The sequence below is a fragment of the Nyctereutes procyonoides genome, unplaced genomic scaffold, assembly GCF_905146905.1.
Source record: "Nyctereutes procyonoides isolate TBG_1078 unplaced genomic scaffold, NYPRO_anot_genome, whole genome shotgun sequence".
Classification (NCBI taxonomy): domain Eukaryota; kingdom Metazoa; phylum Chordata; class Mammalia; order Carnivora; family Canidae; genus Nyctereutes; species Nyctereutes procyonoides.
Window position 1 is genome coordinate 66,858,025 of NW_026575049.1, and position 12,787 is coordinate 66,870,811.

A 12,787-nucleotide genomic window follows, 5' to 3' on the forward strand; every position below is an offset into this window, starting at 1 on the left:
CAAAATACTAATCTAATTGGTCTTGGGTACAGTGTAAGGCATCGGGATTTGTAAAAACTACCACATGATTCAATGTGTAGCCAAAGCTAAGAACCACTTCAAATGCTTCTAAAACCTGCATGTCAGTAACTTTTTTTAAAAAATTAAATCCTCCTTTTCAAGTGTATTCTATACAATTTACTTTGCTGAAGGAGTGACCTCTTTGATTAAAAAAAATAATACTGTCTTTTCTGTGTTAGTGGACATATGTACACACATATGTATATATACACACACGTGCAGAGTATATAAAAGTTTAAAAATAAATTATATGGCATGCATATGAGGATCTCACAAAAATAAATGGTGTGTGTGTGTGTGTGTGTGTATGTGTGTCTGCCTGTCTATAAGATCCCGTGTGTGGCATTTGTTTTTGTGCTTTTGTTTCTGTTTTGACTAAGAGATTCATGTTCACGGTTAAATAGAATTCTGTGACCATTCATTAATGAATGATTTATATATTTTGGGAAGACTATCTCGAGGAATTTGTCATCCATTACTATAATAACGTTAAAAAGGTAAAGTACCAGTTCCTAAAATGCTGCCAAGATGTTGATTCGAAACAAAAGTTTATGACTTTTGCACTGTTTTACCTTTGCAATTATAAGCATATCTTTTTTTCTTTTTTCTTTTTCCCTTAGAAAAAGATTGGGGGATTTCCATTTTGTTTCACTGTTAGTATAAATACAAAGATTTCAGTAATATCTTGCAGTGCACTCACATCCTGAAGTTTCTAAGACTTCATTAAGAAGTTATGCTGTTTTTGCAGGGATTTTCCATGGTGTTTAGTCGTAAAAAAAAAAATGCTGAATGGATGAAAAATGAGTAAAATCTGTGTTTTTTTTCCTTTCCTATTCATCATTGCTGTTTGTCCTCTGTATGTAGGTAACTAATTTGCTGTTGTTCCCCTGAGGGGAATTCAAGTCAAAAAGTCATATTGAATTACTAGAAAAAGGTATTCCTATCTCAAAAGAACAAAGTACAATGATTAAAAAAAAAACTTGGAAAATTTAGCTGATTTCTTGGTGCTTGCTGTATCTATCCACAGTCCTCTACTCATAGGAATACTTACATAAAATAAATCTTAAGTCAACTGCAAATATGAATATAACCAACTCCAACCGACAATCCTTACTTTCCACGAATTTAGAAAGTCCCATTTCTTCTCCCAAATCTATCGAAATTAAAATAATTCAACAGATTTTCTTCATGTCCCATAAAAATCCAGTGGGCATTTTCATTCTGGGTCTCCGTTACTTGGTTGGATCCTTTTCGTACTTCTTACCCTGCTGCCTTCTCTGCATTATTTGTGGTCTCCATGAAGAATCATGAATTGATAGATGCTTACCAGAAGGCGTTTGTTTGTAGTAAAGGAGTTATTCCAAATTTATTCCGACGGGTGGGCCATCTCTGAGTTATAAACACCCAGGTGAGAGGAGCATCCTCCAGACACACACGTCCCGCCCAGATCTCTTACAGCCCTTCTCCCCGCTGTGCACTCTCAGGGCCCATTCTCTGTCTCTGCAGTTTCCATGAAAAAGAAAGCAAAACTGAGCAAGGTGAGGCACCTGCGTGGCTTCCCAAATGCAGGCAGGGATGAGCAAGGGCCGAGTGGTTGAGGGTGGAGGGACGGAATGGCAGGTCTGGGAACCGATCCTGGGCTCTTCTGAAAGGCTGCCCCGGCTGATGAAAACCACAACAACAAGACTTTCCCAGCGCCAGCTGCCCCTTTTTTTATTTTTCTTTCTGACTTTACTTACTACTCTACCTGAAATCCTGCCAGTCAAAGATCTGTTTGCAGTAACGAATTTTCTTTCAGAGACGCCCACATTTCTGGGAAGGTGAAGGGGCATCGGTGTCTCTGATCTCGCAGATCACTTTCTACCTCAGTGGGTCTGGCTTAGATGAACCAGACTGAAAGGCTGGGAATTGTGGTTGTCGGGAGATGGCAAGCGTGAACTCAGGGCAGGAAAAGGATGGGGCTGGGTGCGGTGTCCCAGGTGGGAGGCCAAGGCGCTGGGATGCTCTGAAAGCCCAGGAGATGGAGGCTGCACTGTGGAAGGGACTATAGAAAAGGAGGTCCTGGGGCACCTGGGGGCTCAGGGGTTGAGCATCTGCCTTCAGCCCAGGGCGTGACCCCGGGGTCCTGGGATCGAGTCCCCCCACAGGGAGCCTGCGTCTCCCTCCGCCTGTGTCTCTCCTTCTCTCTCTCTCTCTCTCTCTCTCTCTATGTCTCTCATCAATAAATAAATAAAATCTTAAAAGAAAAAAAAAGGAAAGAAAGAAAAGGAGGCGCTAAAGGCACTTATGCATATTTTAATATTTTCCTAGGCCGATTCTATGTATAGAAATATGAGGAAAAAACCTTCATCTTCCTCCTTCTTCTTATACTTCCTGACTCCCCACACCAAGGCTTCAGGTGTCAGAACTTTATTCGCTTAATGAATTACTTTGGCTTCGATGAGCAGGCCTAGGGACCCGACACCTTTCATAACTTGCTTCTGTGTCAGCATATGTTCTCATGTCCAAGAGACCTGCTTGCGAATTAACCGGCGTGTGATCTGTGCCTACACTGGGGTCGACCTGAATGGACTCATTGCTTTTTCATTGTCCCTCATTCCCCGATCTTAATTTGGAATCAAGTGATTTGCTAGGTTGAATTAGAAAGAGGGGCGCCTGGGTGCCTGGGTGGCTCAGCGGTTGAGCGTCTGTCTTAGGCCCAGGGCGTGATCCCAGGATCCGGGATTGAGTCCCACATCGGGCTCCCTGCATGGAGACTGCTTCTCTCTCTGCCTCTCTCTCTCTGTCTCTCATAAATAAATAAAATATTTTTTAAAATGTTAAAAAAAAAAAAAGGAAAGAGATGCCAGGGCATGAGGCTTTATTTGGTGAGATTGATGTGATATCAGGGCATGCAGGTCACTACGCAGCCCCTTAGGGACAAACACCCAACCTCTGACCATGGCCCACAAGGCCCTGAGTGGTCTGGCCCCCCTCACCTCGCCAGCGTCACCTGGTCCTGCTTTCCTGGTTCCGGTTCTGTGCTTGTGTCACGCTTCCAGACACAGGGCTTTGGTCCGTGCCGTCCCCGTGGCCTGTGGCTCCTTCTCTGCTCTCTGGCCCTTTGCGGCGGCTCGCCATACGGGCCCGACTTCCTCCACACTCTGGAATCTGCCCCAGATTCCTCCCCCGTCAGTTTCCTCTGTTTCCACACTCACAGATTTAGATTTCTTTCTGATCCGAGTGCAGTCGCACCTTTATTGCTGTGATTGTCTTCTCTAACATCTGTGCCCTGTCTCTGGAAAACTCCGAAGACTCAGGGACCCTCTCTGATTTTGTTCACCATCCGTGTCTCTAACGGTTGAGACACTGTGTTTGGGACACAGTCGGAATTCAATACTTTCTTTGTTAAAAGAATAAACGAATGGTAAGGGGTGACCGCTTAGGCAAAAGATGGTTGCTTGCGTAGGGCTCATTTAAAAAAAAATCTGATTTATTTATTGGAGAGAGAAAGAGAGCAGGGGGAGAGGCAGAGGGAGAGGGAGCCTGATGCAAGGATCATGGCCTGGGCCGAAGGCAGATGCTCAACTGCTGAGCCACCCGGTGCCCCTTGTGGGGCTCATTTTTAAAGTCTGTGCTTTGCTTTTTTAGAAGAGGGGGGCAGTACATTCAGAGAGGGAGTTGCCTTCTCCATTTCTTCCGTTAGGTTCCTGTGATGTCAGGCGTCAGTCCGCTAAAGGGCAAAATAAGCTGCGAGCTCGCTCCGCGGTGGCTAACAAGTGGGTGTCACCGCTTAACAGACCTACACCAACGAGAGAGGACAAGCTTCGTGGCAGGCCTCTGGAAAGCCAACCCTGGGGAGCATACACCTTACACATTCCTTTTTACAAGTACCAATAACGTGTTTATTTAAGGTTTGCTTCTCCTCGATCTTCTCCCCGAGTCTCCCTTCACCTCTGTCTCTCAGCCACGGCCTTCAGCGTTTATCCGTAATGTGGGCCATGTCCTAGGTCCCTTCTAGAACCTCACGCCGCCGTTGGCTCCTTATCCTGGTTTCCAAAGGAACCAACACCTCAAGATTTTCAGGGAGGTCGCGGGTGGTACCATAACACATGTGAGAACGTGCTTTTCCTCTGTTACTTTTCTTCGATCAACTGAGCATCGCTCTGAACAGGGAACAAGGAGACGTCAAACACCTAAGGATGAGCAGAGATACAAAAGGGAGGCCGAGGTGACCGAAACCTAACTCAAGTCAAACCCCAAAGTGAACCACTGGATGCAGACAATGGTGTATTTGTCTATCGGCCGCCCTCTTGAAGACGTACAGAGTCTGCTGTGTTTCTCTTGAAAGCGTGTACTTAGACTTACGGGGTCGTATTAGTTTTTCATTGATCTTGGAGAAGCCTTTCTAATGTCCCCGAGGACCCTACGGCGCATCAGTCTGTATATCAGATGCCAAGGTCCTCCGATAACCTGTTGCTGAGAACTTGCCGAGGCAGGTGGAGGAGTGAGGTGGGGAAGGCCCATCCGTGACTTGGCAAAGCCAAGGGAAAGCCAGGGTCCTGGAGTTTTGTGTTTGGCAGCGGGTCTCTACAGCGTGCGCCCGGAGCCTGAGCTCGGGGTGACATGGTCTGCTGCGAGGCAGCTGGGCTCCTTTGCTAGGGTCCAACTGGGAGGCATGGAAGTAACGTGTGTCATTCACTGGGGGAAAGGGCAGAGGGGAACAAACACATCGGCGTCATCTTTTAGAGTCGAACTCAGGAAAACCTGTGCAACCAGCAAGACCTTTTAGTTAGGCCAAGCGCTTTAAACTGTCATCAAAAGAGGTAGGAGTGTGTTCCCGAGAGACAATGGCAAACACGGAGAAGAACTCTGATTCCTCAAGTCAGTCCACCTTTTGTCCACGGCGAGCTGCAAGATTCCAAGGGAACGTCCCAGCTCTGGAGAATGCGTTTCCTTCACGTCTTCGTAGGGTTTACCGATTTTCCTTGGTGACTGTGCTTCAAGAGTTTAAGCAGCTGGCAGAGAGGATAAGCACAGGTGGAAATGGAAACCCGTTTTCTCCATGCAGTGCAAAAAAAAAAAAAAAAAAAAGGAAATGCATGTGCCCATTCCTTTCATAAGCCAGGGACAAGTTTGTACCCTGGGCACTGGGACAAGCCAGGGCCTGGAGACTCTTGGAGGGGACCAGGACCCTGTCCCTGTTTTCATAGTTCCTGTGACCGAGTCAAGGGGATATAACACTACAGGACACCAACAGTCCCACGACAGTGCGACGTGTGCTTGGATGGAGGAAAAATTGGGGGTTGGGGAGGGGTGGCACCAAGCAGCTAGAGTCCGGCACATGCTTCCCGCTCCTGAGAGGCAATGGCAGTTGGGTGAAACCTAGAGACGGTTACCAAAGGGCTTGCCGGGAAGGACCTTGCAAAGAGGCCTAGCACAGGGGACCGCACGGGGCATGGGAGCTGTGCCCGCGGGGAGGGCGTGAGAAGCCCGGGAGCCTCAGGACCAGGGTGCAAACCCGCAGGAGGCAGGCCCGGGGCCCCCAGAGGGGACACAGAGATGGTGCAAGGCCTTCCTCGGCGGCCTAAAACGGGCGCCCTTTTCCCTGAAGGCAAATGATAGCCGCAGCAGGATCTTGAGAGCCGGGGTTATAAGACCATATATGTGTCTTAGAAAAATCACTCTGGCAGCTCTTACACATTCTCCCGCGAAGACAAAACACTTCTTTATAACCTCTGAAGCATTCTAGCTGGTTCCTGAGAAGGGGTTGTCTATAATTCTCACCATTTATCCTCTTAACATAACACAGAAACATTATCCCATCTGACTTCTGGCTAAGCAGACACAGCCCTGATCTGGAGCAGTGGGCTTGGGGTAGTTTTACATCCTTCCTAACAACCTGGCACACTCGGGTAGCTCCGCTCCAGAGGAAACCCGACCTCCCCATGCTCATGGGATGTTTGCACCAGCAGCAGCCCCTGGAAGGGCAGGGAATGTTCTACACGCCGTGTAAGGGGTGAAATGCCATATTCATCCTCCTAGATGTGCTCTGTGAGAAAACAGACCGGAGGAAAGAAAAAAAAAACAACAAAAGAAACAACGACAACCCTTCATATTGGAGGAAAAGGGAGCCACCTTACAACATGAGCTGTAGGGTCTTCGTGCTTTTGGGTTGACCGCGGAGACACCTCCCAAGTCATGGCAGAGTTTACTCCGCGTCGAGAGGTGCGATTACGAACGGCCTTGGTTCGGAGTCTGCGGGCCTCTCTGGGACAAACATTCTGCTTCCAAGCACTTGAAGGTGAGCAAAGCAAAAGTTCAGGAGCGACCCGGCCAGAGACTATGGGTCCTCAGGACAGGTCTGTAAATGAATTGTCTCCAAGCTGGGAGGCCTCGCAGCCCGGCTTCTAGCAAAACAAGAAGGGCCACAACCCGACACCTTCCTCTGCCCCGGCGGTTGAAAGTTCATATCCCTAATTAGGAGTCTTGCCTCAACGACGGAAAGAGCCCTCTGACAGCCAACCCAACCCGTTTTACGTACACCTGCTGGCCGGCCGACGCTGGAGGGCCCTCTGGGTTGTGATGGTGAATCTTGGGCACTTCGGGGGGTTTTGTTCTGGCCTGGCTCAGAATAGGTTTAGGGGATGGGCAATCCTGGAGGTTGGAGGGGGGGGTGCGCGGAGAGAGGGAGTTAGGAGGAAGAGAAAAATGGGAGCAGGGCTTTGACCTGCCAGAGAGGAGCCCCTGCTGACACGGTCAGTCTGACCCATTGAATGGCCTGAATGCGGTAAATGCCGCTTTATCCTGCCTTGAAAGGCACGAGATAGCACAGTCTAAATGCCTGGGCATGCTTAAATAGGCGACTCGGGATGTTTGAGTTGAGCGTGTTTGAAATCTGAGCTCTCTGACAGCCTGGGAGCTGCCACAGGTCACCTGCCTTGCTCCGCAGGGACAGACCAGGTCTCGCAAGAAATTGTCCGTAGACGAATTGTAGTACAAATTCCTTTCTTTGTTGCTTGGCCTCTTTCACTAGACCATGGCCTATAAAATTTTGTAAAAACAATTCTTAAATATTATTTGAAAGGGCAAATGGCCCACGCTGAAAGGTTTGACAGTTTGACATATAGTGCATGGTTTTGATAGCTCGGAAACTGGAAAGTGTGGCCAGGATCCCCGTCCCCCCCCCACCTCGTTAGAAGCCTGGTGTTTTTCACGTAGTGTCTTGTTGCCGCCGAGTCCCTCTGCTCCCTGCAACCTGACAGGCAATGAGTCTGCTTCAGTGATCTTCAATCCTTTTAGACTAATTCGTGAGAGAGCAGAAAAATGGCTGGCACCTTACAATCCAGCGTCCAGAGAGCCCAGAACCAGGTATTGCCAATTAAGGAGCCATCGGGATAATCATATCAAAGCATTGGAGGCTTTGGAGGCTTCTCATAAGGCCAGAGCCAGTGGCGAGAGAGAGAGAGAGAGAGAGAGAGAGAGAGAGAGAGAGAGAGAGAGAGAGCCCAGAGTTTCACTTGAGTGAGAGGAAAAAAGGGATTGGAGTGGCCGGGCCTCATCAGAGCCGGGGAGTCACAAGGAAGGGGGTGCTGCATTAGAATGTTGCATATGTGCAGCAGCGGGTGCTCTGCGCCCCTCGGCTGCCTCTGCATAGCCAAAGGCCATTTTCGGGAGCCTCTGGCCCCTCAGTCACTGGCCTGCTAGTTAATTGCCACACGGACTTCATGACACATGGGCAGATAATATGACATTTTCGGTTTCTGTCACTAGCAAACGCCACAACGTTGCTTGCACTAGTTGCTAAGAAGCTGTCAGAAACCATTAGCAATTGGCTAAAGTCGCCCTATGGCATTTCCTCATAGCATCAGCAAAACGAGCATAAATCACCCACTGGAGCCTACTGCTATCCTAATGAGGCTGTAAGCTTGTTTATGGACTAGCATCATTTTTATGATTATTTCCACCTTTTCAGTTTGCCTTCATTTGGCGGCAGGAGAAGTCAGCTCCAGGAATGAAGTCACTGCTGACATTTTACAAATGTGGTTCAGAGCTGCTGCCTGCTGCCATGTGGTCGGCCGGCGGTTCTCCAAGTTTGTTTAGTGATCTTAAAAATAAAAAAAATAAATAAAAAAATAAAATAAAATAAAAAAGGAAATAAATCCTCCAGAGACCGCATCGAGGTGACTGTATCAAATTGCAGAGTGAATGGAAATGCTAGAGGTACAATTGACCATTTAGACTGTTCCTCGGAGGTGGAGACGTTTCGAGATCAATTTTCAGTTCTAGAAAGTGGAAGAGGTTAAACAATTTATGAAAATCTATGAAAGTGTTTGCTTTTAGAATAGTCTGTTGTATTATGCTCTTCTCCTTCCCCATCTTCTCCATTTCCCTAACTTGTGTCGGGAAGGAGCAGGGTTTATTGTTTTAGGCTTTTCTGAACATGCACCAGTATTTACACTGGATTGAAAGCATTTGCTTCCAATGAAAATCTTGTCTTAGATTACAACCCAGCAGTGTAATTTCCCTCCCAGATGGGAGTAAAGTAGCTGTATTTGCCTAAAAACAGTAGGAAGAACAAACTGTGCATTAAGCCAAGGCTGTTTTTGGCTTGAGCTAATGATGTAATAGAAACCTTTTATTCGGGAGAGGTCACTGCCAGGGACTGAAGGGGGTGATCTGGCTCCTGCTTGAAAGGTTTCTCCATTGTGTCTACATAAGTCTTCACTTAAAAAATTCTGTTCCTAATGCTGCTGCTTTCATACAGCAGAAATAAACAGGAAAGGTTCTGGTGAGTGTTACACATGGAATGCAGAAAGCCTTCCTCTCCTAATGGAGTATATAATTCAGGTGCCCTCAAGGCACGCTTTCAGGAATTCTTTTGCCTGAGGTAATGGGAAGCTAAGGCTGCTTTAAGGCCTTGATTATCTATTGATGCACAAAGCTGGAAAAAAGTCATCTCCGCTGGATTATAGTAGATATTTCCATAAATTATCAATGAATTCTCTTCGAGGCAGGCACTAGGCATCGCCTGCTAAATTAATCTGAAGGGGTTTTGAGACGGATGGAAAGGCTATTTTTTTTTTTTTAAAGGTGGAAAACAATCATGGAGAGGTGGTGAAAAACTGTCATTAGGTTAGAAGCTTTTCATTTTTAATCAATGATCAAGTAATATGTTTCTTTTCCTCGGTTACCTTTTGCATATTGAAAGTGGATTAGCCCATTGAAATTTTAAATGCTGTTGAGTTGGTTTCTTTTCTCATGTTTCTTTAATGAATTGTTATTTTATATGGTGAATTGCTTCTCTGAATAAAAAGCCTCTTTAAATACTGGACTTTCAAGGAATTTATTAGGCAAATCCAAGGGGACTCCTTCTAAAACACTTGGTTATGCAAATAACGGGTTTGGTGGGGTGGGAGGAGCACCAGTTTAGGGGATGCGGTGTGTCTGGGCCGGCCCAGGCCTGCCAGCCCCAGACCTGCCGTGTGACCTTGGGCAAGTCACCTAAGCACTTTCTTGGCTCGCTGCCCATACAAGTGAGGGCTCTGGAGTCCGGGGGATGGAGGGTTGGGGTGGGGGGGGTGTCTCTAGGATCTTTTCCACCGAGAACACAGCTATGATTCTGTGGAACTTGAACAAAACAGAGGGATTTTTAGATACAATAAAATTACAGATTTTTTAAAATAAAAATCACAGAAAACTTCTGCCAAAGTTTCGTGTCTGTGGCATAGGTGGCAGTCATCGCAGAAACGTCGAAATTAGTCTGTTCCTCGCCCACCAGTCTCTAAACTTTACCGTACAAGTTAAGGCCGTTTGGGGGCAATTTCCTTTTTTGGGGGGTGAGGTGGGGGGCTCGGCAAGGGACTCCTGAGAGAGCTGGTAAGAACAATTGATTAATGGTGACCTAATTACCGTAGATTAGACCAGAATCACTGAGATCAAAGTAGTACACTGTACCTAGTGTCTTTGGGTGACAGAAATAAGGAACAGGGAATAAGGGATCCGAGGAAGCCAGGTAACCGAACCTGAGGCCAGTGCCAACGCGCGGCGGCCGGGAGACGGGTCTCATCCGAGTACCCGACTCCTTGGCTGCGTAGACGGCCCTCCAGTAGCATACTCAGGCCGGCCGCGTGCCCCCAGGTGTGCGTGCAGGCCTCATGCCCACGTGTCCTCAGGTGTGCGTGCAGGCCGCATGCCCCCAGGTGTGCGTGCAGGCCATGTGCCCCCAGGTGTGCGTGCAGCCGCGTGCCCGCGTGCCCCCAGGTGTGCGGGCTGCCTCACCGCCAAGCCTTCTTCCTGGGCCGCGGGGCCCTGTCCCGCCCTGGAAGTCGGTGGCTTCCCCCGAGAGCCAGGGTGGCCCGCAGGTGGCGGGTCGGGAGGCCCACTTGGCAGGAACCAAGCTGCCCAGCCCCAGCCTCGTCTTCCTTTTGAACTTTTGTGCCAAAACACGAGGTATCAGTTCCCATTTGTACCTCGCGACTTGCGCGAGGCAGTGTGTGCTTCCATGGGCTGAAACGTCATTTTTCTGTCTTACCACGCACGGCGCTGTGAAAGGCATGCTGCATTTTTGTGTTTTATCGTGTCACAGCGCCAGAGTATTTTCTAGAGGACACAACATAAACGTTAGAACAGAGAGCAATGGAAGAATGGGACCCACGATATTCAGGAGTTTGTAAACAGGTGACTTTTCAATGAGCAAAATTTGAATCTGGAAGAAATCTTAGAAATTGCCTGGATTTGTAGGGTAATCCAATTCAACGGACTATTAATTTAACATCACTTTAGTGACTTACATAGTAATTGTTTCCTAATTAAAAAAAAAAAAGAAAAAACTATTTCAGGGAGTTTTGCCCTTACTAAACTTGATGCTCTCTTTCTATGACAAGAAAAATTATGTTCTATTTGAAGCATCCCTATGTCAAAGCGCTTCGATGATGGATTACTTACATTTCCATGGCCTACTTTACAGTCTTAGATAGATCACTTGTGGAAATAGTTGCTATCTTAAATGCATCTTCTCACAAGTTGACATCAGCGACTGTATGTGGGGTTTGAATACCCAGGCAGGGACGGCACGTCTGCCCACGGCCACCACCATATCGGACTCCCCAGTTACACTTAACTCGTCTCAGCTGTACCCCTCTGAATAATTACGATGGCAACGAAGCTACTAAAGAGATTGGCCATTTCCCCTCATTCCCTTTGACCTTTCCCACTGTCCTTTAGAAGAAGTTCCTTAGACCTGACTACTTTTGAGCCTAGGCCTTGTTCTTTCTCTTTGTCTTGGAAAAAAAGAAAAAAAAAACAACTAATAAAAACAGTACCAAATAAACTATTAATCATTTATATTGCTCTTTTGGTTTTGTTTATATCCAAAGGCATTCTATTTGCATAAAGCATGTCAAGGTAGCATCAGTCAAAATTTGATTCACTATGTTTGCAGGTGATGGCTTGGACAACAGTGTAGCTTCCCCCAGCACAGGTGACGATGATGATCCAGATAAGGACAAAAAGCGTCACAAAAAGCGTGGCATCTTTCCCAAAGTAGCCACAAATATCATGAGGGCGTGGCTGTTCCAGCATCTAACAGTAAGTGGATTCTAAATGACATATGTAAACTAAATATGGACGATGAACCCGTTGTGATAGAAAAAAAAATGGGGGAAAATGATCCCTCTGCACTTGGAATATTTCATAAATCACTGTGTCCCCCTAGTTTTTACAGAAGTGTTAGCCCTTATTTCCTAGATTCTTACCCCAAACGAGGAGTGTTATTTGAAGTTCACTATTGCAATTTTGTTAACTGTAAGTTATAAGGTGTAGGAGTTGTGATTTTAAGTATGTATGTTAATGATGTTGCTTTTCTCAGTGTGACTCTTGGGTCCCTAGAACCAAGTCCTACTAAGAAGAAAGTAAGATAGACCCCGGAGAGAAGGACTTCCTTTCTCCTAACGCTGTAGCGGACCTTCCTAGCGCACGGTCCCAAAAAGCTTAAATCTTGTTGCAATGGCAAGATGCTCACATAAATTGCTCTGAAGTGGTTTGCATGCACTGGTTGCCATTACGAGACATTCATCCGAGCCCGAGCTGCACAGTGAAAGTTGTCCCTGTGCTTAGAACTGTAAAGGGAAACAGCAATATAGAGTCAACTCTTCCTGTGTAGTCCCTTGTGACTTTTCAAGCAGAGTAACAGTTTATATTGTCTGTGTGAGTATTGCTGTTTTCACTGCAGGAATTCTCCTGGAGATGTGAGAAACTGGAGATTTGGGGCTTTATGCCACCGAGGGATTTGTTTTGTTTGGTTATTGTTCTGAATGAATTTCATGTTCAAAATATTTATAATCATAATATTTTGGTGGATATTTTTGTAAGTGCATACCGACTTAATGACATCCGAGGAAGAAGACGGAATGAAAATTTATGGATAAAATAATATTTTAAAAATCAGCAACGTTGTCGCCACGGGGGACTTCTCACTATATTAGGGACAGAGGTTGAGTTTAAAATAGGTCATCGCCTAGCCCCCGCCTGGTAGCCTCAAGTGAGCGAATGCTAAAAGTCTTGGCTTTTTGAGAAACGTCAGAAGCAAACTCTTTATGTTACTTTTTTTTTTTTTAAGCATAGTTTGCTTTCCTTAACGTCATTTATGTTTAAATATCAAGGTTAATTCTGCGTTGTCACCCCTGTGGCCAGGTCAGTTGACCCTCCCCACCTTTGCCTGCCTTCAGAGCGCTGGCCTTTAGCTTGC

At 46.6% G+C, this 12,787-nt stretch overlaps 1 protein-coding gene across 4 annotated transcripts in view; it reads left to right on the forward strand.

The window, feature by feature from the left end:
- Nucleotides 1-12,787, forward strand: part of MEIS1 (Meis homeobox 1) — a 137,316-nt gene that overhangs the window by 64,578 nt on the left and 59,951 nt on the right. For all 4 annotated transcript variants that reach the window (XM_055328930.1, XM_055328929.1, XM_055328931.1 and 1 more), the window contains exon 8: nt 11,483-11,628. In XM_055328930.1, the coding sequence (XP_055184905.1) occupies nt 11,483-11,628 (146 nt within the window). The remainder of the gene's footprint in view (nt 1-11,482; nt 11,629-12,787) is intronic.